The following is a 20,702-nucleotide window of genomic DNA, read 5'->3' as shown; positions in this document are numbered from 1 at the left end:
TTTTAGTAGGCCTTTTGACAGATGTGATTTAAAATCTTAGAGAAAGCAGTGCACCTGTCACTTTTAATTGCAGAAAGCTTTCCATCTATTAACTTTGTTTTGCCAGAGCCTCCTAATGAAAAAGTTCCAGTATCTAATTTAATTTAATTTTCTTTGGGTTTGCCAGAAGATCAATTAATGTTTAAAACTTCCAAATATTAAGTTGTGCTTCAGAAAGCAGTCTCTCTATCTTACATACCATTAAGTTTCATGATATGCTTGTCATACCTTAGGAACATCTTGATACCCTTCAAGAAATGTGACAGTGAAATGTTGACATATTGTCTGTAGCACTAGGTAGGGTTTACAAATACAAATGTTCGTATGATTGGGTTATTCCTATCCGTCATTAGATTGCATCTCTCTGGAGCTGTAAGTACATCTGTGCCTGGCAGGCTTGGGTTATCACCAGTGCATATGGAGACCATGTGTCAGTCTTCCAACAAAGATATATAGCTTTGTGTAGAGGCAGGATTGGATATGCTTGTATTTCAGCCTCTAAATCAATTTCTGGAACCTTTGCTACAGATGTTGGAAGCTGCAGGTCTGTAAAACAGTATACTGTAATATGAACTGCAACACAAGAATAAGCATGAGAGGGAATTAGCCATATGGCAGTAGATAGCAAGTGCAGTGGAGCCTGTGTAGAAGCAAATCCTCACACCTTCTCAGCTATCTATGTAAATACTGTTTAAGTTAAATCACCTTGGAGCTCTGAGCTGGTTCCATTTTCAGAGGAGATCTGTTCTTACTCAGCTAAGAGAGTGAGTACAGATAGATGCACACCCGGTTGTAAGGTACATGTCCTAAGATTTTTGAGCTGGCAAAACTGTTACTGAATTCCTTAGATTTATGAATGGCTTTACACAGACTGTTTTAGCAGAAAGCCTGGCTGTGTAGTGCAGAAATGTTGTTGTTCCCTTTAATGGTTATTATTGATAGGAGTGCAGTATTGTGTGTTTTTAAAGTTAGGCTTATTTCTTCAATCCCATTTATTTTTAATGTATGCTTTAAACAGAGTACAGGCAGTTTGAGTCTTTAGATGTTTCATGGTGCATTTCAGAATTACTCCTGAAGCAATATGGAATCTTACACATTGTTTGTTGGGGTTTTTTTTAAGTACTTTAAAAAGCTCTTTCTTTCCATTGCCATAACTATCCTCAGTCTCTGTATGGTTTACGTAGACCTCTCTGTCCTGAAGTCATCTGTTTACTCACCACAAAAGTGTATAATAGTTTGTGACTGTCCTCTCTTTTGATTGCAATCAATTAACTGATCCATCCCATCCAACAGCCTTTGTGCCCCTAAATAACAAAACAAAACAGCTCCCCTCCTAAATTAAAAAACCCTCATACAACAAAAAGCCCCCACCACACACATAATCACTTCTTCCTGTAATAATTAGGGCTTCTCAGTACATTTTCCTGGATATGTACTTTAGGAGAAGCTTCATGAGCTACATGAGTCTGGAAAATGGTGAAGGGAAAGAATTTTTCATGGAGGCAATTTGGAAAAAAGACTTGAAAACCTACAGACAGAGGGAAAAAAGTCTGAAGGAAGGAGGGGAGATGAGGTTTTATAGTGCAATTAAGAGCAGCTGCTCTTTGATGTTGTCAGTGCACTACTGGAACAGAAAATCTGAGCTTTGTGGACTTGAAGCTTAAAAAATGTCTGAATGAAAATGATTACTCCTGCAAGCAGCTGAACTTTTTTGTAACTTTGGGGGGAAAAAAAAAAAAAAAAGGATAATTATGACAGAAGTAGCAATAAAATTTAAGATTTTCTTTAAATGATAATAAATTCAGCTTCACATGGATTATTTTATAGATTATTTTTCCCTGAATGTTTAAACGTAATTTATGTTCTGTGGCAATAGTGTACAGACAGACTTATAACTTGCAATAGGATTTTGCATGTTCTTACACTTGGGAGCAGTCTGATACAGGTTTTTGTCCTGGATTGTTCTTTTTACAGAGTCACAGAATCTTCAATGTCAGAAAGGACCTCTAAATCATCAAATCTAACTGTAAACAAAAAAATCCCAACAACAAAGACCTTAAAGATCATCTAGATTCAAACCCCCTGCATGGGCAGGGACACCTCCCACTAGATCTTGTGGTTTTGTCCCATCCAACCTGGCCTTGAACCTTACGTACATTTTACCATGTTTACAAGGGTTTTCAATTTTAAAAGGCCCCAGCATTCAGCTGGGGTACACTCTTCTTGTTTTATGAAATGACTGTACTGCATGTGCCATGCTTTAAGCTCCTTTTCCAACAGGAAGCCTTCTCTTGAAATTTGGAGTATTTGTACAGCATAGAGAGGAAAGTGACTAGCTGAAAGGATTTTGGGGGAAATGACTGAAACAGCCACAGAAAAAGAAGGCATACTCAAGAAGAAAGAGTAGCCTTGAACAGAATGCTGGGTGTCTTGAGACTTCTGAGATGCTCAGCTCTGGATTATTAAATTCATTTATTCAGGGAGAAGTTTTAGTTCCAAAATAGAATAATAGAATGGTTTGAGTTCAAGGGGACCTTTAAAAATCATCTAGTTCCAACCCCCCTGCATGGACAGGGACACCTCCCACTAGACCTGGTTGCTCAAAGTCCCATCCAGCCTGGCATTAAACACTTGCAGGGAGTGGCATCATCAACTTCTCTGGGCATCCTTTGCCAGTGTCTTACCACCCTCATAGGAAATAATTTCTTCCTAAGGTCTGATCTAAATGGACCTTCTTTCAGTTTGAAGCTCTTGCCCCTTTGTCCTATCACTACATGCCCTTGTCCCTCCCCAGCTTTCTTGTAGGCCTTCTTCAAGTACTGAATATTTGAATATTCGTATCGGTAATTGCCCTGAAGTTTTCCAACAATTTATTTTCCCTTTTCTTCTGAGAACTTTTCATCAACTTTTATTATCCAGCACATACACAATACACAAGAAAGAGTAAATAAAAAATCCAGTCCAAAAAAGCTATCCAGTTAGTCAACCTAAATAACTGAGATTTTTCTTAATATTTTGTATTTGATTATCAGAGAACTCGAGAATGAAACATGAAAACACATTTCTGTCATCATTTCCATTACTAGTTTAACTCATAGAACAGCTTAAAGTCCTAGTTCTTGGGCCAGAAACTCAGTGGTGGTAGGCGCTGTACAAACACAGATTAAAAAAGCCAAAAGCAACACCCTGTAAAACAAAACAAAGTGTTTCTGTGAAAAATATTACAGTGTAAGAAATAACAGATGGTTATAAGCAGATGGGTGAAGCCCAGGAAAGCAATGGTATGATATAATTATGATGGTAGCTTAGCTGTTGTCAATTTTTTAATAATCCATGGTAATCCTTTTATGATTCGCTTTGATTTCTTTTGCTGTTCTTAGTGCACTTTTTGGCAGTGTCAAGCAACAGCGTCAAAGCCTGAAGCATCAGTGCTTCACACATATTATGCACTTATTGTATAAAGCTAAGACTGCACAGTAAATCTGTCTTGTTAAGCAATCAGCCCATCTCAAGAGACAATCCCCAAATTGCATCATTTGACTCAAGTGAAGGAAGAGTGAGCACAGTGCCATTCAACATTAAAGATCTGCAGGATCATTTCTGGTTTACTCTCCAAATTTTGGCTGTCCCCTGACAAACTGTTCAAGGTTAGTTTTACTGTTAGGAAACACTTGGAGTACTCAGCTTATTATTAGACTAACAGTCTTGGCCTACAGTTGATGAAAAATGTCTGGGTCCATTGATGTCATTATTACTTGCCTACACTGGAATAGCAGCTGTGCACAATGGGGTTGAATCAAGAACCCGCTCTGCTCAGTTTTGAACTGAGAGAGAAATGGCCACGGTATGCTAACTGATATTTCAGAGGAGAATACGCAGAGTTGTAGACTGTGCTGAAACGAGACAACATACCAGACAGCCTTTCAATCAGTTCCTAAAAGTGCTTATGATTTCAATTCCAAAGCAGGTGAAATAGTATTAAATATTAAAAACATGTTGACAGCTGCAAAATCCTGCTAAAAAATAAGTTTTGTTACAGAGAAAAGTAGTGATAGATTTTTCAGATACTGTTGAAGAGGTCTTTTGGAAAGTTAAGTATGCCATCTCATCTATTCTTAATGTCAGTAGATCCCCAAACCAAGCCAAATGGATGTTTCAGCCATGCATATGCTGAGTGTGCAACGTACCAGAAGAAGTGAAAGTTACCTGGCAGCATTTTGCTTTATCCTTTCTAAGTCCTTAACTTGTAGTGCACTTTCAAATCTTATCAAGTGTAAGAGTTGATTAAAAATTAATCACCACATCCACCTGTCATGGATTGATGGAATTAAAATAGCAGAATCTCACTCTTTCCTTACACAGAAATGGTCTTTTGTATGAAGTAATAGTATATAAAGGTAAAAGTTATTTTCTGTTTTTCCCTTCAATACCAACCTGGTTAAATGAAAAGGAGGGGAAAATGCATGAACAAAAACCATGTACGCTTTACAAATTATTGGCTGGACTAAATTATCATTTTTTTTACCATTAAATGAGAGATATTCATCCATATGGCTAAAAGTCATCTCTCACTCTGCAAACTCCAAGTAGGGTTGTGGATCAGTGATAGCTCACGTTTTACAGCTGTGCTGCTGTCTCCGGCACTGTTAAGGGGATGGTACTGCCATTAGAAATGCATGACAAACAACAGTCAGTAAATGGACTTTCCTTCATCTTGACCAGTTTGAGACTCTATGGGGAATAAAGAATCAGCGAGCTTTTCTGAGGGAGGGGGGTTTGATGTGCTCTTAAGAGTCCCAAGTTTTTTTTTCCTTTCAAGGGTCTTTTTCTATCAAAAGGATTACATTGAAGCCAAATTTGAAGTAGTATTGCAATTCTCTTTGAAATTGTGGGTGGTCTGTTCCTCTTTAGGAGCTACAACATGTAATTATTTCTATTCCTTTTTTTTTCTTTTTTTAAAAAATTTATTTTGTACTTCTAAACAAAAGAGAATTACATATTAATTTAGTGGAACAGACTAATAAAGACTGCTTTTCTTTTCAAAAATAATTTTGAAGACTCTGGCAAAATACATGTGGGGTCCTAATACCCCCTATTTTATTTCACAATTAGCATTTGCCACATTATGTCACACTAGCACAATAAAGAGTAAATGGTGAATCTCCTTAAGCAATTATTTTCAAATGGTACTAGAGTATACAAATTGATTTAAGTGCACTTTTGGAGACATTGTACAGTAGAATTCATTTTGTGGCCCAGAGATTAACTTCCATGCCAAGACTGAGACTGAAGGTTTTGGCGTATTCAAAACAAAAGATGTGATCCTATTAAAAAGTAAGATAGGGCTGGTACTTGCACTCTGTGCTATTTTCGTTCTGCAGAAATTAGCAAAAATTATGTACAGTACTAGTGCTAGAATTTATAATTCAGATTTTTGATCTTCACAGGGATATAAATACGTGCCTAGAGACATGTTTGCCACTGCTGATAGTATTAGGCTCCGTTGCGTTGGATGATTTACTGAAGAATAGAAAAAATCATTGAAGGAGACTTAAGTGTTTATTTCATAGTCATAGAATGATGGTACAGCAGAGCTGTTGGTTTTGGTTCTTTTGTTGTTGTTGTTCTTTTTTTTTTTTTTTTTTAGAACAAGAGTTTAGACTGAATTGTTAAGAGTATATTTATTTAAATGTTTCCTTATTCTGTCTGTCTTAATTGATCTGTAGACCTGCCAAAAAGCTAGTGCTTGCTAGGAGAGGAGAAGCCACTTGGGTATAAGATTATCTTCATAAATAAGTGATGCATTACTTGTTATACGGTTGATGTAGCTTGTTGTAAGGTAACTCTATAAAGCCAAACATATGTCAGTGTTGTAACAATTAACTGGATAAGCCTCATTTGACTGATAGGAAAGGTGCTTGCTGCTTTGTATATATTAATATATTTGCTGAACGTGGGATAAAAACCTGTTGTGCAGTAGATAAATCATTCATGTTTGTTTAGTGAGATCATGCTACATTATGATGTATTGCTACCATGATGGAATTTCAAATATGCTTCAATACATTCAGTTCACCTGAGCTATTAAATTGAGAGGAACTATCTCTCTAGGATTCTCTCCCTGCATTTATACTATAATCAAATAGGTTGGTGGCATCTGGATTCTTCAAACCTTTGTACATTGGTTTGATTCTCATTACATAGTTCTGAAAATAATTTCTATACTTATATACCCTACCCTGGTACAACAGAAGTAGTAGTTGCCAAAGCGTGCCTCTGTAGCATTCAGAAAATTCTTAGAATAAATTATTAGAATAAATTATTAGGCATATTGGAACTTTGCAATTGAAGAGGATGGTTGTGTGATGATAAATGAAGATACATGAGCAGTAAAAGAAATCTGATCAAAAGTTTTCCATGATAATGCAAATCACCTAATATGGTGTAGAAATACATAATTATTATTCAAATTTAGAAAGTGGAAAACAGTCTGGCATTTTAGGATTGAAATCCAAATCAAAGATCCACCAAAGCACAAAAAAAAACTTCTTCGCTGTTTCATTCTGTCTTCTATGCTTTGGAAAGCCCAATGCTACAGAAGCTTTTGCAAACAAAAGCAACATCTAGTGCTAATGATCATAGGAAATAATCCCTTTCCATCCTTCTCCCAAGACTTACCAAGACATAATTGAAACTTGTGGCTGAGGCTCAGTGCTGTCACATTGCAGCACGTTCTCTTGTTCCAGGAATTCAGGTTTTACTGCTGGTGTCTTAAGTACCTTCCAGTGTAGTGGAGTATTTTGTTTTCCATAACATCAAAACCATTGAAATAAATCATAGCTCTTGCAAAGCTGCAATATGCTTTGAAATTTGAGATTTTGGATGACATGTCTCATTAAGGTGACTGTGACTGGCGAAGTTTCTCAGGCCATGTAAGACCTCACAGAATCATGAAGTCCAGAAGCCAGTCAGTAGCCTGTGACTAGAGCATGTTTCACAGGCTGTCTCTGCCAGGAGGTCCTTAATGAACAAATGGTGTCTGTCTTGTTCCTGCCTCCTAAATTTCTGTACTTTTTCAAGTGTACTCAGATACACGTAGGTTTTGGAACACTGAATAGTACTGAGGAAAAAGCAAATCATAATGAAAACAGCTGAAAAAGAAAGGACCATTTGACCATTTTTATTATTTTGGGATGAATATCTAATTGATAAAATTTCGTAAAAAGAAGCTGATACTTGTTCTACCAAAACCATCTGGTTGTACTAGATTATTATTGTAGGTCTCTTCCAACTGAACTATCCTGTTGTATTTTAAAGTATGTGGTGGGTTTTTTTCACCACCTTTGTGTTCCATGTGAAAATCCACGCATCCAACTTAATATATTTGATTTATACTCAAATAATATGAAGAAATTCTCATTCAGTTTATTTATTTGAATGCCCTGTAGTCTCATTACCTATGATAGTTTGATGCCCTGTATGAGCATTAGGGATTTAATGCAGAATATAATTATCTAATGTTAAAGCTGTTTTATTCCAGTAAGAAAAAAGTACTAAGTAAGGCTCACTTTAATTGTGTCTGATATATTTAAATGATCACTAAAGATGCTGATCATGAAATAGCCACCTTCTGAGCTCCTTTTATGAACTAGCATAAATAAACTGATAAGTAGTCAGTGCTTAGTTTGACTTGGTATTTCTGCCTTTTCCTTTAAAAATTGGGACACATTATTCATTCCCGGTACCCAGTACTTTACAAAGTAGAGAATGACAGTATAGATTTATGATGTTGCTGGTCAGACACAGAGGGAGGTTAAACCATAGAGAAAAATAAAATTACAAGTAACTAAATTTACAAGCAGGTTTGCCATCTTCAAAAGATTTATGGTTTAAGATCAAAGAATGGTTTTAGCCACACAAGCAAACTGTAATACAGCCTTAACAGTGTATCATATGGATATTGTATGTGGTGTTTCAATTTATATAATTAAAAATATAGCACTCTTGTTAAGGGTAAATGGGATATTCAACTGGGAACCATATATGGTGAGTAATAAAAGAGCTGCAATGCAGTACTGTCTGCATTTTTTAAGAGCGAAAGCACTGTATCAGGCTTATTAATATCAGGTTATCTAAGGGCTTCATCCTCAGATAAAATAGCAACAGAATATTAAGTTTTTGGGGGGTTTCTGTATGAATAGGTTAATATATTCTATTGGTATGAATTTCAAATGTTAGCAGGATTCTAGGTTGGGGTTTTTTTTTCTGATATACTTCTACCTAGTAACCAGTAAATATGATAAATCAAAATGTACCATTTCCGTCCTGTTCTTACAAAGAATTTAGTAATGCTAAGTTTTGGCAAGGTCTTTTTGCTGTTTCCACAAAGCATAATGCATTATGATTACTAATGTATTCTGAAGAAAAAAAATAATAATTTACTGAATCCATAAAATGAAGCTGATTTGGGGGGGGAGGATGGGATTGAGAGGTTTTATTTTTATTTTCCTATTTCATCAGTTTGTGACATACAGATATCTACCTTCTTTCAAGCATGCTTTAACATTAGTAGTTCTACTGTAGTGTCATTGAAAATACTAGAATCAAATCCTTAATCATTGGAAATCAGTTTAAAAGCTGAGGCACATGTGATTATCAGTATACACTGTATGTAAATTACTTTGACTTGGTTTGTTGAAAAGGAAATTGTATTTTATTTAAGCACAATAATTCCAGGACTTACTTAATTACAGATCTTATGGAGGCTATAGTATTTCTCTGTTTTTATTGCTGTGTTTGAATACTTGGATAGACTAAGTTAATTTAAAAAAAAAAGTTAGATACAATCATTTAGTGTCTGATTTAGACACACAGACCTAACCTTCAAGCTAAAACATCATAAATAAGACCACACAGCAACTTCTTACTGAGCCCTGTCTGCTGTGTGAAATGTAGGTGTAATTTAAGCAAGAAGAATAAGTTGAATGTTTGTTTAAGCTCCTCAAGGTTTTTATAAGGAAACCTTCTTAGACTGAGCAGATGAAAACTTGAAGCAATCAATAAATAATTAAAAAAAATGTTCCAGCTAGAAATACCTATAAATTGTTTGTTGAAAATCATATTTCTAACGAGAGGTAGAATTTTGCAGTGAAGAAATGAATGATTAACATATACTTTTGTTATATAAACAGTTCCAAGAAAGTTTTGCAAGCCAGCAGATACATTGCAAAAAAAATTCATGTTGGAAAATGCTATTTGCCAATCTTCCTTAGCTTTCTGTATTTAGAGGGATGCTTTAAACAATGTCTTGCACAGCAAGGTGGACAACCTTTGTAGTAAAGTAGTTTGCATTTTAAATGTGTTGAAATTAGCAGGGAACACTGTGCTTTAGTCTTCACGAGCCTGTGCTACGTGGAAATGGTGTTGACTGTGTGGATAAGCGATTAGTCTGCTCTTTTGCAGATGATGCACATAGACGTACATCTGCACATGCAACCTCATTGTAGTGTGATTGAGGAACCTGGCTCAGTAGCTGCTACCTGTGAGTCCTTGCATTTGTGCCAAATTTTGCATGTAGACAAAGAAAGAAAAAACTTGACCATTGGTATTTCTATTTAGATTTTTAAAAATAATTTGCATATTGTCTCAATCTTGTTCATCTTGCCCAGTTTTTAATTATATTAGATGGTGAATCATGATACTCCATTAACTGTCATAAAAAGCATAATGCATCATTACCCAGTACCTTCTGCAGTATGTATTTATGAGCATGGCAGTGGTTTACATAGATACATACATATATCAGTGTTCTAAAATGATTATTGATAATGATACAAATCACTATTACTAACTTAACCACTTTGTGCACAATTTTTATATAGGTAAAATGTATTATCCATTTAAACAGGAGTGCAAATACAGATGTTTGCTTTTTATACTTACAGTGGAATTTTTTTGGAAGGAAGTAGGCTGTTAAATCATGTTACCGTAACAAATGCTGAAGGCTACTTTTTCATTCATTGCCATTGAATTTATTGTCAGAGCAGTGCAGTCATATCCCATTTCAAGATTACTTAGGTGGCTTGAAAATTAAATCACAGCTCGCAGATTCTCTTTTTTCACACACCATTAATAATAGTAAAATTTTGTCTAGTTTTAAAGATACTTTGCAGGATATTGCAGTGCAGTTAGATGCATGAACTATGAAAGATTCAGTAAATAGAACATGGTTTTCCATAAATGAACAATGAATTGAATAAAACTAAGATGATATCAGTGAATATAGAATTATTTTCAAAAGAATTACAGTGATACAGATTTTGTTAAAGTTGGGCAGTGTGGGGTTTTATTTTTATTTCTTGCATATCCACTTCATCTGAGCTAGATCTGTCATTTCTTTGCACCATGTTGCAATGTTTCTCCTAAAAACTGTCTCTGAAAAGGTCATCCAGAAGATGTCTCTAAAAAGCAAGTCACTGCAAACCTTTACTTCTCCAGTTAGGGTCTGCATTGTGTTTCATGTGCTTTTGTAGTGAAGCTCCTGGTTTTGTTTTTGCAAAATAAAATCCTGTTAGTTATAAGAAAACTGCTCTGCAAATGGGCTGAAGATCCTAGCAGAGACAGCCTGTATGCATCTGATTAGTTTCTAAATTTGTTCAGACACTCAAACCTCTTCATGTAATTTCTTGTGTTCCCTGCTTTATCTATAGATAGATGCATCTCTGAAGGCCTCCAAAAGAAGGTCTGATTTCCTAATTTTAAGACATCAAGGTAGATCGGTCCCTTTGAAGGCCTTCAGACATTTGTGAACCTTGTTTGTGGTAGGTATGTATGTCCCAGGGTAGCAAACCAAGATGAGTGGAGAGGTTGACATTCCAGAAGGAAGAGCCACCCTACAGGATGACCTAGACAGGCTGAAGGAATGGGCTAGCAGGCTCAGTGGGCATAAATGTAAGGCATTGCACCTGGGAGCATATAACCCAGCTCAGACTGGGATCCATATGGATGGCCGGAGAGCAGCCCTGTGGAAAGGGACCTGGAGTCTTGGTGGACAGGAGGCTCAACATGAGTCAACAGTGAGCTGCACTGGCAAAGAAGGCAACAGGATGCTGAGTTGCATCAACAGGGGCATCACCAGCAGAGATCAAGAAGTCATCATTCCGCTCTGTTTGGCGCTTGTCAGACTGCACACATATTGCATTCAGGTTTGGTCCCCTGCTCCAGGCAGGCTGGAGAGGGTCGAGAGAAGGGCCATAAGGATGATCAGAGGACTGGAGGACCTGTCATATATGAGGAGAGGCTGAGAAAACTGTGTGTCTTCAGCCTTGAGAAAGGAAGGCTTCTGGGAGACTTTATTACCATGTTCCAGTACTTAAAGGATAGCTACCGAGAAGATGGAGACTCCCTGTTTACAAGGAGTCACTTGGAAAGACAGGGGGTAATGAGCACAAGGTGCTTCTGGGGAGATTCTAATTGGACACAAGAGGTAAGTTTTTCACCATGAGGACAGTCAAACATTGGAACAGTCTTCCAAGGGAAGGGGTGTATTGCCCCACATTGGACAGTTTTAAGTCTCAGCTTGGCAGGGTGCTGAGCCATCTCATATAAACTATAGTAGTATCTGGAAAGGTTGGACCAGATAATCCTTAAGGTCCCTTCAAACCTGGTGTTCTGTGATTATAAACCGTTGTCTGAAGGGAAACCTCCAAACGGCACATGATATAGATATAGCAATAACAATTTATTCCTGTGTTGATGCAGCACATCTCCTATTGTGCTGCATCAGTTGTTAATGACATATAGCATAAAGGAAAACCCCTGGATTCTAATGTAGTTTAGTTTTTTTTGGTTTTTATTTGGGTTTTTTGCTGTCTTCTCTATTACTGTCTTTACTTCAGTTCTCTGTATTTTATTTCAAAAATGGAACTGTGAAGTCAAAAAATATTTCTGTATTTTTAAAAAAGAGCTGCTTGTTTATACTGATATAAACAAATAATCCTGAATAAGAATTTAGATAAAATTTGTCTTTTAAGGAAGATAGTAGTTGAAAATAACCTGGTACAGCTGGTCACGGAGGGATTTTGGGGAGGAGCATTAGATAATCTGCTGCAGGCTGTTTTTTAACACCTTTTTTTAAAACATACGTTGTTTGCCCCTCTGAAACAAAATTCATAAATATATTGATCTCAGACATTACACAGCTTGATAGTTGTTTCTCAACAGCTCACTACCTGTTCTTTTGCCTGGTTCTCATTCCTCCTTGCATAAAGCTAAACATACTTTAAAACGTTTGATGTCATGGGTTTGGAATGGTTTGAAAAGTGACATCAATCATTTAAAAATGAAATGAGTTTGGCCTGCACGGTTAAATTATGTAATGCTTCTGGTTTTTGTTTGGCATATGTATTGCTATTTTGCAAAGGACCTACATAGTATAAAACAGGTAAATTAATTTGACTATTGCTGCTTCTTTTTCTTCAATTACAAACCAGTTAAGGTAATAAAATAAGCTTAATTGGAAACATTGAACTGTAATGGCTGCCTTTTTTTCCTATACGTTTGTTTTGTTATACACAGAATAAAATATATATGGCAGATATTAAGTTTAACTATTTTTTTTCCATAGTGATCTTAGTGAAAATCAGATTCAAGCAATACCAAGGAAAGCATTCCGAGGAGCAGTAGATATAAAAAATCTGTAAGTATTTTCCTCCTTCTTGCCTGTGATAATGCTTTGTCAATACAATGTCCTTTTGTCGTATCAGATCTCTTCTCCTAAGCACTTTTGCGACTGCTTACAGAATCTCTGCATAACAACAACACTCAACATTTGCTTTGGCAAAATGATTCAACATACCTTGAGCATGCTAAAATTACCTTACATGAAATCTAAAACATTCAAATGGTGTTGAATACAATAAGGCATTATAACTATTTGCGTTATGGTAAGCTGAGTTTAATATTCGAATGTCAGGCTATTTAAAAAAATTCATTATTTCATGTGGGAAAATTAATTTTGCCACTGGTCTAAGGGTTTGATTTTTATTTGCTTATAAAAATAAAGAAAAATCAGCTATTATCTAATTTATTATTATTTATATTTTTGTATTTGTGTGACTACTTTTCTTACAGTTTTCTTCTTTTCTAAAAGATATATACTTACTTTACTGGAGATAGTGACCCTGAAGTTCATGGGCAGGTTTTGAATTCTTATAGCTCCTAACTGTGGAAATATGTGAGATTCAAGACAAAGGAAAGCAGTGACTTTTTGACTTTCTGTTTAGAGTGGTAGATGAGTTTAGTGGACTAAAAGAGCTAAACGACCTGTGGTGAACTTGTATAGTAGAGAATAAAAGGTCATACACTCAAGAGCTATAACCCCTGCTGTAAGCTGAGAACTCATAAACAACCAACAAAGACAGAACATACACTAGTGGGTTCCAGAAAGACCACAAAACTGCCAGTGTGATGTAGCTGTGAAAAAATGTGATTGTTATCTTATGTAGCATCAATAAAAACAGGGAAGTGTTAGGGCATTATATTAGGTTTTCATGTAATTTCTATTGAAATACTTGAAGTTGCCAGCATTAAAAGAAAGATGAACTTTCTAATTACACTATTTTGAAAATAGAGTGCTCTGTGATGGTGAAGGCAGTGGCATGATGGCTTATCCCCAGGGCAGGGCACTGGATAGGGAGCCCCCAGTGTTTATGTCTGCCTGTGATGGACTCTGCTTCATTCTACTGCCCACAGCGCTGCACACAAATTGGTTAGAAGGACGTTCTTTTAAAGACTTAGCAGAATGTCAGAGTATGGCCTACTTGATATGGTATTTAGAAATTTTGGGGGGTTTTTATTTAATCATGTTTGTGATACGGTTCTTCCCTGCAGTGAAATCCTACCACATCTCAATGAGAAAACTGTTCTGTTCAAATCTGTTACGCTGAAAAAGATGCTAGTGCTTCTCAAAGTAGCTTTGTTACTTTATTTAATTGATGTCTTATGATTTTCTATTCGGAACTGGTCCCATCATTGTTCATAGCCTAAAAGTGGCTTGGCTGTAAAGAGTGGCCTGTGTTTTTCTGCATTGTCTTCTATATTTGAAAATTGATACAGCTACAGAAAGAAACTTTGGTATTAACAATACCAGCATCATTGAGGATTATCTCAGGGCAGTGTCTTAGAATGTAGTAAATATAATTACATATTGTGAGATAGCTTCATTCAGAAACTGAATTAGGATGCCAGTCTTTAGCTAAAATAGTATTTATATCTTTGTGTATATTTTCAAGGTTAAGGATCCTGAATTGTGTCTAAAACTTGCATAAAACAGTAGATCTGCCCTTTAAAGCCTTTCTCTTTGGGGTGGTAATTACGAAAAACATTAATAAAGGCCATAGCATTGCCACAAAGTCCAAATTATATTTGTGGCATAATTTATTGTGATCACATAAATCTTACAGCTACCTATGTTGCTATAAGGAATATCACCTTTTATTGTGTGAGGTACAGATGTGAGTATCAGAGGTAAAAGTGAGTTGTGTGGATTCTAGCACAGCATTGATAAAACTTGATCAGGCCATTGTGCTTTTTAAGAAGCTTAGGCAAGAATATCTGAACCCTAGCCTTCCATCTGGTCTTGGACATTACACTTAGAAAAAGATTATTATAATTTTACTATTTTTATTTCATTATTCAAGACAATTAAGGGTAAAGTTGATAAGTGATAGATACAGAAGGCATCACTTTGCAAGCAAAGGAAACTATGAAGTGAACTACCTAAAAGAACATTGTAGAGAGGTGGAGGGTCAGCCTCTTCTCCCACATAACTGATAGGATGAGAATTTGTCAAGTTGTGCCAGGGGTGGTTTAGATTGGAAATAGTAAGAATTTCTTTAGTGAAGGAATTATCAAGCACTAGAAGGCTGCCCAGGGAAGTGGTTGAGTCGACATCCCTGGAGGTATTTAAAAGTTGTGCAGGTGTGGTGCTCAGTGACATGGTTTAGTGGTAGACTTGGCAGTTTTAGGTTTATGGTTGGATTTGATAATCTGTAAAGGTCTTTTCCAACTTAAATGATTCTATGATTCTGTGAAGGAATTTAGCATGTATTGAGTGACTAGCCTAAGGTTCAGGAACCAAATACATGTGTATCTACTTATGGAGAACTGTCTTGAACAGAACTAAGTATTTCTTCTAGTTCCAGCATTTCTTCTGTAGTTGCCCTTTAGTTGAGCATAATGTTAAAGATGTTAACCAAACCTATGGAAGAGATAGTTATAGGTACAAAGAGTAAAGAAAACTATCTTAGAACATGTAAATTCGAGATTTCCTTTGTGTAACAGTAATTACATAATTTCAATATAAATTACAGGGAGTAAACAATTTCAAAGGCAGTTTAGAAATGACACAGAACTTGACCTGATTACATATTTTGTCTCCTGAATGTAGACTCACCATTATCTCATTCTCCCTAAATACTTATCCAGCTGAATCAAGAGTTGGAATATTTTGGAAAACATCTTTATGTTCTTCTAGAACAGTGGCAGGACAGTACGAATTAGATGTTAACTCAGATTATCTGAAGGAATTTGTTTCATTTAAGGTTGGTGATACCACTATGATCTTTTGATTTCCTGCTTATATGTTAGCTCTAGGGTCCACTTGATGTTTTTCAGAATATGCTGTGTAGTTTCTGTAAGATGTGACCATATTTTCTTTTCTGGACACTTTCTTAATGAAGTTCGTGGAATAGATTCTGTAAAAGGTAAAAGAAGCAAAATTGGCAAGGTCTTATTATAAGAATCGAGAACCCAAGCATTTTGCCACACTCACATATTAAAAAAAAACCCAACCAAATAAAACATCAGCCTCCACACATCTACTGTATGTCTAACTGGAATTTCCCATTTTTCAGCATGTTTCTTGCCTCTTGTCATATTAAGTCAGAAGAGTCTGGCTTTGTCTATACCCTCCCTTTAGGCAGCTGTAGGCAACAATAAGATTCCCCCTTCTTAAGGCTGAACAAATACAGTTCTCACAGCCTGTCCCCAGATGTCGTCCGCTCCAGCCCTCCCTTCCTTGTGGCCCTGTTTCGGCTTAACCCAGAGTGTCAGTGTCTGTCTTCTACTGGAGAGGCTGGGACCAGATGCAGTACTTAGATGTCATCTCAGAAATGTCAGACAAAGCATCCTGGCTTCACTCTTACCAATACCACCCACTTTTTAGTAATGAATCCAGTTCTTAAGAAAAAGTGACAAAAAATGAGGCAAGCTTTTTTTGTACAGGTTACCCAGACTGGAAGTCCACTATTAGCATTTTAGCAGATCGTATGTAGGAAAAAGCCTGGCTGCTCTGTCTCGAAGACTTGATTTTCATATTCAAGGGCAGTGACTTGAATAATCCACTTCTAGTATATCTTCTGGATGTTGCTCTATAACTGCTGATTTTTTGACAGAAATTCAGGTGCAAATTCTGAAGATATAACTCTGAAAGTTACTCCAAACTTGATAATTTTCAAAAAGAAAAATACTCACCAAGAAGTTAAGTTCTTCAGAGACCACAGTGGCACCCACTATTTTCTAAAAAGAAATAGAAATTATCAAATCAGTTGGGAACTAAACAGACTTTTTTATATAGTTGTTCATGATGGTTTCAGAACCCTCCCTGGTGATACAGTACTCATGCTGGATGTGAAAGATGTTTTAAATCTCCCAAACATCTGGAATTTTGTTTATAGTTAAGATGGTAAGAAAATGCTCTAGTTGCCCAGATTATAAAATTTAATGGGTTGTTTGTTGAATCTTGTTACTAGGAGGAAAAATACCTAGGCAAAAGCAAACATATGAAACACTACTGAAAGAGCAATAGTACTGTGCTCAGTTTTTCAGAAGTAGACTTTGGCCCCCAGTGTGATGAATTTTGATAAAATTATATTACTATATTTCTGATTGGATTACACTATTTTTTCTCTTCTGCTGTGTAATTGATATTTGGCAGAAGATGGCAAGGACTACACCAACTTTATGGAGTATTTTCATCACATCTCCTGCAAATATCTTGTGTCCTGTTTTTCTTGTCAGCGTCTGGCCTTGCTTTGAACTAGTCTCAGCTGCCTTTGTGTCCCTATGGTGCCATTTTTTCCCAGCAAGTGGTGGACACAGTAGCTGTCACCCCAAGGATAAAGGCTACAAGTCAATGTAGAAGCTTCACAGCTTAAACTGGCTGGGAAAATGGAGAATTAGTAAAGGGAGAAACAGACACCAGTATCCAGTATAAGTCCTTCCCATTATACTAATTTTTGTCCAGAAACTTAATCAATATTGCTTGGTGTAGCCCTGGTGCCACATCTATGCCTATTGTGGAAGATAAGAAACTCCCATTGACACTAAAGGCATAACTGAATTTTACATTAATTTTCATTGGCAATGATTGGACTTTTTTCTGAAGTTTAGTTTTATTATCAGTCAGAAAGAACAGAGTCCTGCTGAAGATGTTCTAATTACTGTTTTCTTCTGAGATCCTGCACAGAATTCCACTACAACTGGAATTATATGTGTCTGCTTACCAGTACAAGTTGCTAATCCAAATGCATTGCTCGTCTAAGACGTGTTTAACAATTTAGAATAGGCGTATTTCTTGTTCTTACTGGGAATCTTAATTTAGCTCCTAGTCTGTTCAGTCACCTGTATTTCAGGTATATATCAAGATAGTTTTCACCAGATGTTAGTTAAATATATTCAGCGTCTACTTAAGATTTTTAAGTAAAAAATTAGGAGGATTAAAGGAATAGGTACACTTTTCTGATGCCTCCATAAGGGACTGGTGCCTCTAGTGTCTCTTGTGGCCAAACAGGTCAGTGATCTTGTGGCCTTCAGGAAAAAAACCTGTTCTGACAGTTGACCATTTCAATACTATTTTTTTAAATTGTTCTTTTCATTACACGCTACTTTCCTAAAATTTGGCCTACTGAAAACAGTTTTGTCAACAAATTCATTTATGAAATCTAGAAGTCAATTGTGTTTTTAAAAGGTGAGCATTTGGCTTTGAAGAGGGGTTGCAGATCGGAAACCTCAAAATGTGAATTGAAAGTTTTCTTGCAAGTCTCATTTTGGCACTTGAACCACTGAGGAAGAGCCTAAAATACATAGAATCTAAAAATCTATCTTAAACTTACTTGAGTGACATGAAAGGTTAGTTGAATAAAACCTAGGTGCTGAAATAGGGTGTGGTTTCATCTGCTAAGATAAGTACCAATACCTACACAAAGTTTTGTGTGTTACCTGAATTTACCTAAATGAAAAATGTGACCACTGCTTTTAGTACCAAATGTTGCTGTGGTTTATGTAGTTTCCCATAGATTTTTCGGTGATAATATGAAGCAAAATGAGATAGACTAATTTGAACTGACTTGATAAACTCTGTTGTAGGAAGACTTGGATTAAATTTTATCCTTAAATTTTACTTGGCTGTGTCAAGTACTGAGAATAATGCAAATCCTCTTGAAGATTTGAATTTTAAAGAACAGTAGTCTACAGTTTCTGAACAGAACAGTTTCTGTTTCGTATTTACGTCTCATGGAAAAGTTAGGGTCTATAGGCCTGTTAAGGAGATTTGCAAAGGGATGTTTTGATAGGTAGAATAACTAAGTGGAAATAGTTCTACAGATAAATATTTTCTAATTGATATTTAAATAAACAATTCTAACTGAACTTTCAATGGCTGTGTGCTTAATATAACTTCCATGCTGCAATGGGAATGTATTTGCCCTCCATGTTATGATAATCTTGATATTGTTTGTCATTTGATAGCCAAATTGCATTATTTAGATACTATTGGTTGTGGAAGTCCCCTCCCTGGAGGTGTTTAAGGGCCAGGTTGGATGAGGCTTTGTGCAGCCTGGTCTAGTGTGAGGTGTCCCTGCTCATAGCAGGGGGGTTGGAACCTGATAATCTTTAATGTCCCTTTCAACCTCAACCATTCTATGATTCTGATTTCTGGGAAGTCATACTGATGTGATCTTTGCATCACATAGCATACAGATTGTTTATTCTGCATTCATCCTCTTTTTCATGGCATTCTTCTGTTTAATTTTGACTTTTTTTTTAATTTGCTCCTGGAATATAATTTGGGATTTAGTCAAATAGGGTGCTAGACAATTTTGAGAGAATGGAGCAGTTGAACCATAGATCTGTTCTCCCTTCTAGTTTATTCAGCAGGTAAGCCTTACTTAGAAGTATTGCAAGTCTTGCTTTTAAATTTTAGGGTAAAAGAAAAAGGTTAATCATTTGGTATACTGTGTATATTAGGGAAAAAAAATCCATTCAAAATGTTTTACAGAGAAAATTTAATAAAGAATAAAATGAACTACATTAGCAAATTAAAGAGCAAGTAGAGAAGAGAGTACTTCCAAATGGAAGTGATTGCAATAAACAATAATAGTCATGGGAAACAAGCAGTTCTCTGAATTTTGATAAGAATAGCATACATTCTTACATGATTTTTTATATCTTTCTCAGTTAATGCCTCTGCAATCATTGATTCCTCTCAAATTGAAATAGAGAAGGGAACAGAGAAATAGGAAACATAAAACATGGTTCTGTTGTAAAAAATAGAAGGAGACATTAAGAACAGTGACTATTTCCAAAAATTCTCTTAGTGATAAATAGTGTGTGCTCTGTTCTCTTCCCAAGGAAAAATGTTAATGATAAGAAATCCAGTGTACAATGTGCTAAAACTAGGGGGAAAGCTACTAGGGAGGAAGCTACCGATCTAGAAAGGCTTCTGACTGTTTTTAATGACTCCTCAATGAATGTTTACCATTAAATTGATACACGAGGAAAATGTAAGCAATTCTGAACAAAGGAGAATAAGGTAAACTGCACAGTGCCTCCCTTCTGTGGTATCATGGAGTGTCCTCAAGAACAGGAGAGTAAAGCAGACAGGTTGACTGATACTGCCCCAACTTCTAGCAGAGCCCCTAGGAACAAGTAAAGAAGATTTTCTCTCTCAGATTCAGATAAGTTTTTTTCCTGTATGAGAGTACTAGTTTTCAAATGTATGCAACACAATCTGTTCATTATTAAATGCTGTTCGTTTGGGATAACCAGATTTATTTTTAGATATTTGTTTATCATTATCTGTTAGCCAACATATGCTACAAGGGAAGAAAATAAAAGTTAACAACATGTTTATACAGTGTAAGATCTCTCACCAAAAGCAATAAATAAAAAAACATTTAAAGCAGGCATTTTCTTATTTGTTGAATGCTTTTTATTTAGTTCTTGCTAGTTTTTATAGCTGAGCTCAATAAACACTAACATTTTAAACAGCAGTAGATTATCAGGTGTATGAAGTACCCAGGTAGTGTTGCAGGTACAGGTGCAAAATATAATGAATTCTCTGCTATAATGGAAAGATTTTTAATGTGATAGCTGCTGTTTGGTGTTTTATGAGCTTCACAGGAGCCACACTGCTGAAGGTATTCCATGGCTTTGTGGAAGGGGTGTCAGAAAGGAATAGGGACTTTCTGAAGGGATGGAAACATAGATCTTCACATAGACAAGACCCAACATGGAGATGGATAGAGGGGAAGATCATGAAAGACAGACTGGGGAGAAGGAAGGAGGAGGATGGGCCAGAATTGCTGGTCCATGTCCTATCAGCT

The 20,702-nt window shown here is 36.1% G+C and overlaps 1 protein-coding gene across 9 annotated transcripts in view; it reads left to right on the top strand.

Moving 5' to 3' along the window:
• The window catches only part of SLIT2 (slit guidance ligand 2), a 256,317-nt gene that overhangs the window by 134,444 nt on the left and 101,171 nt on the right, over window positions 1-20,702 (top strand). For all 9 annotated transcript variants that reach the window (XM_051619879.1, XM_051619876.1, XM_051619877.1 and 6 more), the window contains exon 5: window positions 12,665-12,736. In XM_051619879.1, coding sequence (XP_051475839.1) covers window positions 12,665-12,736 — 72 coding nt within the window. The remainder of the gene's footprint in view (window positions 1-12,664; window positions 12,737-20,702) is intronic.

The sequence above is a fragment of the Apus apus genome, chromosome 4, assembly GCF_020740795.1.
Source record: "Apus apus isolate bApuApu2 chromosome 4, bApuApu2.pri.cur, whole genome shotgun sequence".
In the NCBI taxonomy this organism is placed as follows: Eukaryota; Metazoa; Chordata; class Aves; order Apodiformes; family Apodidae; genus Apus; species Apus apus.
This window is presented reverse-complemented; position numbering and strand designations above follow the sequence as displayed.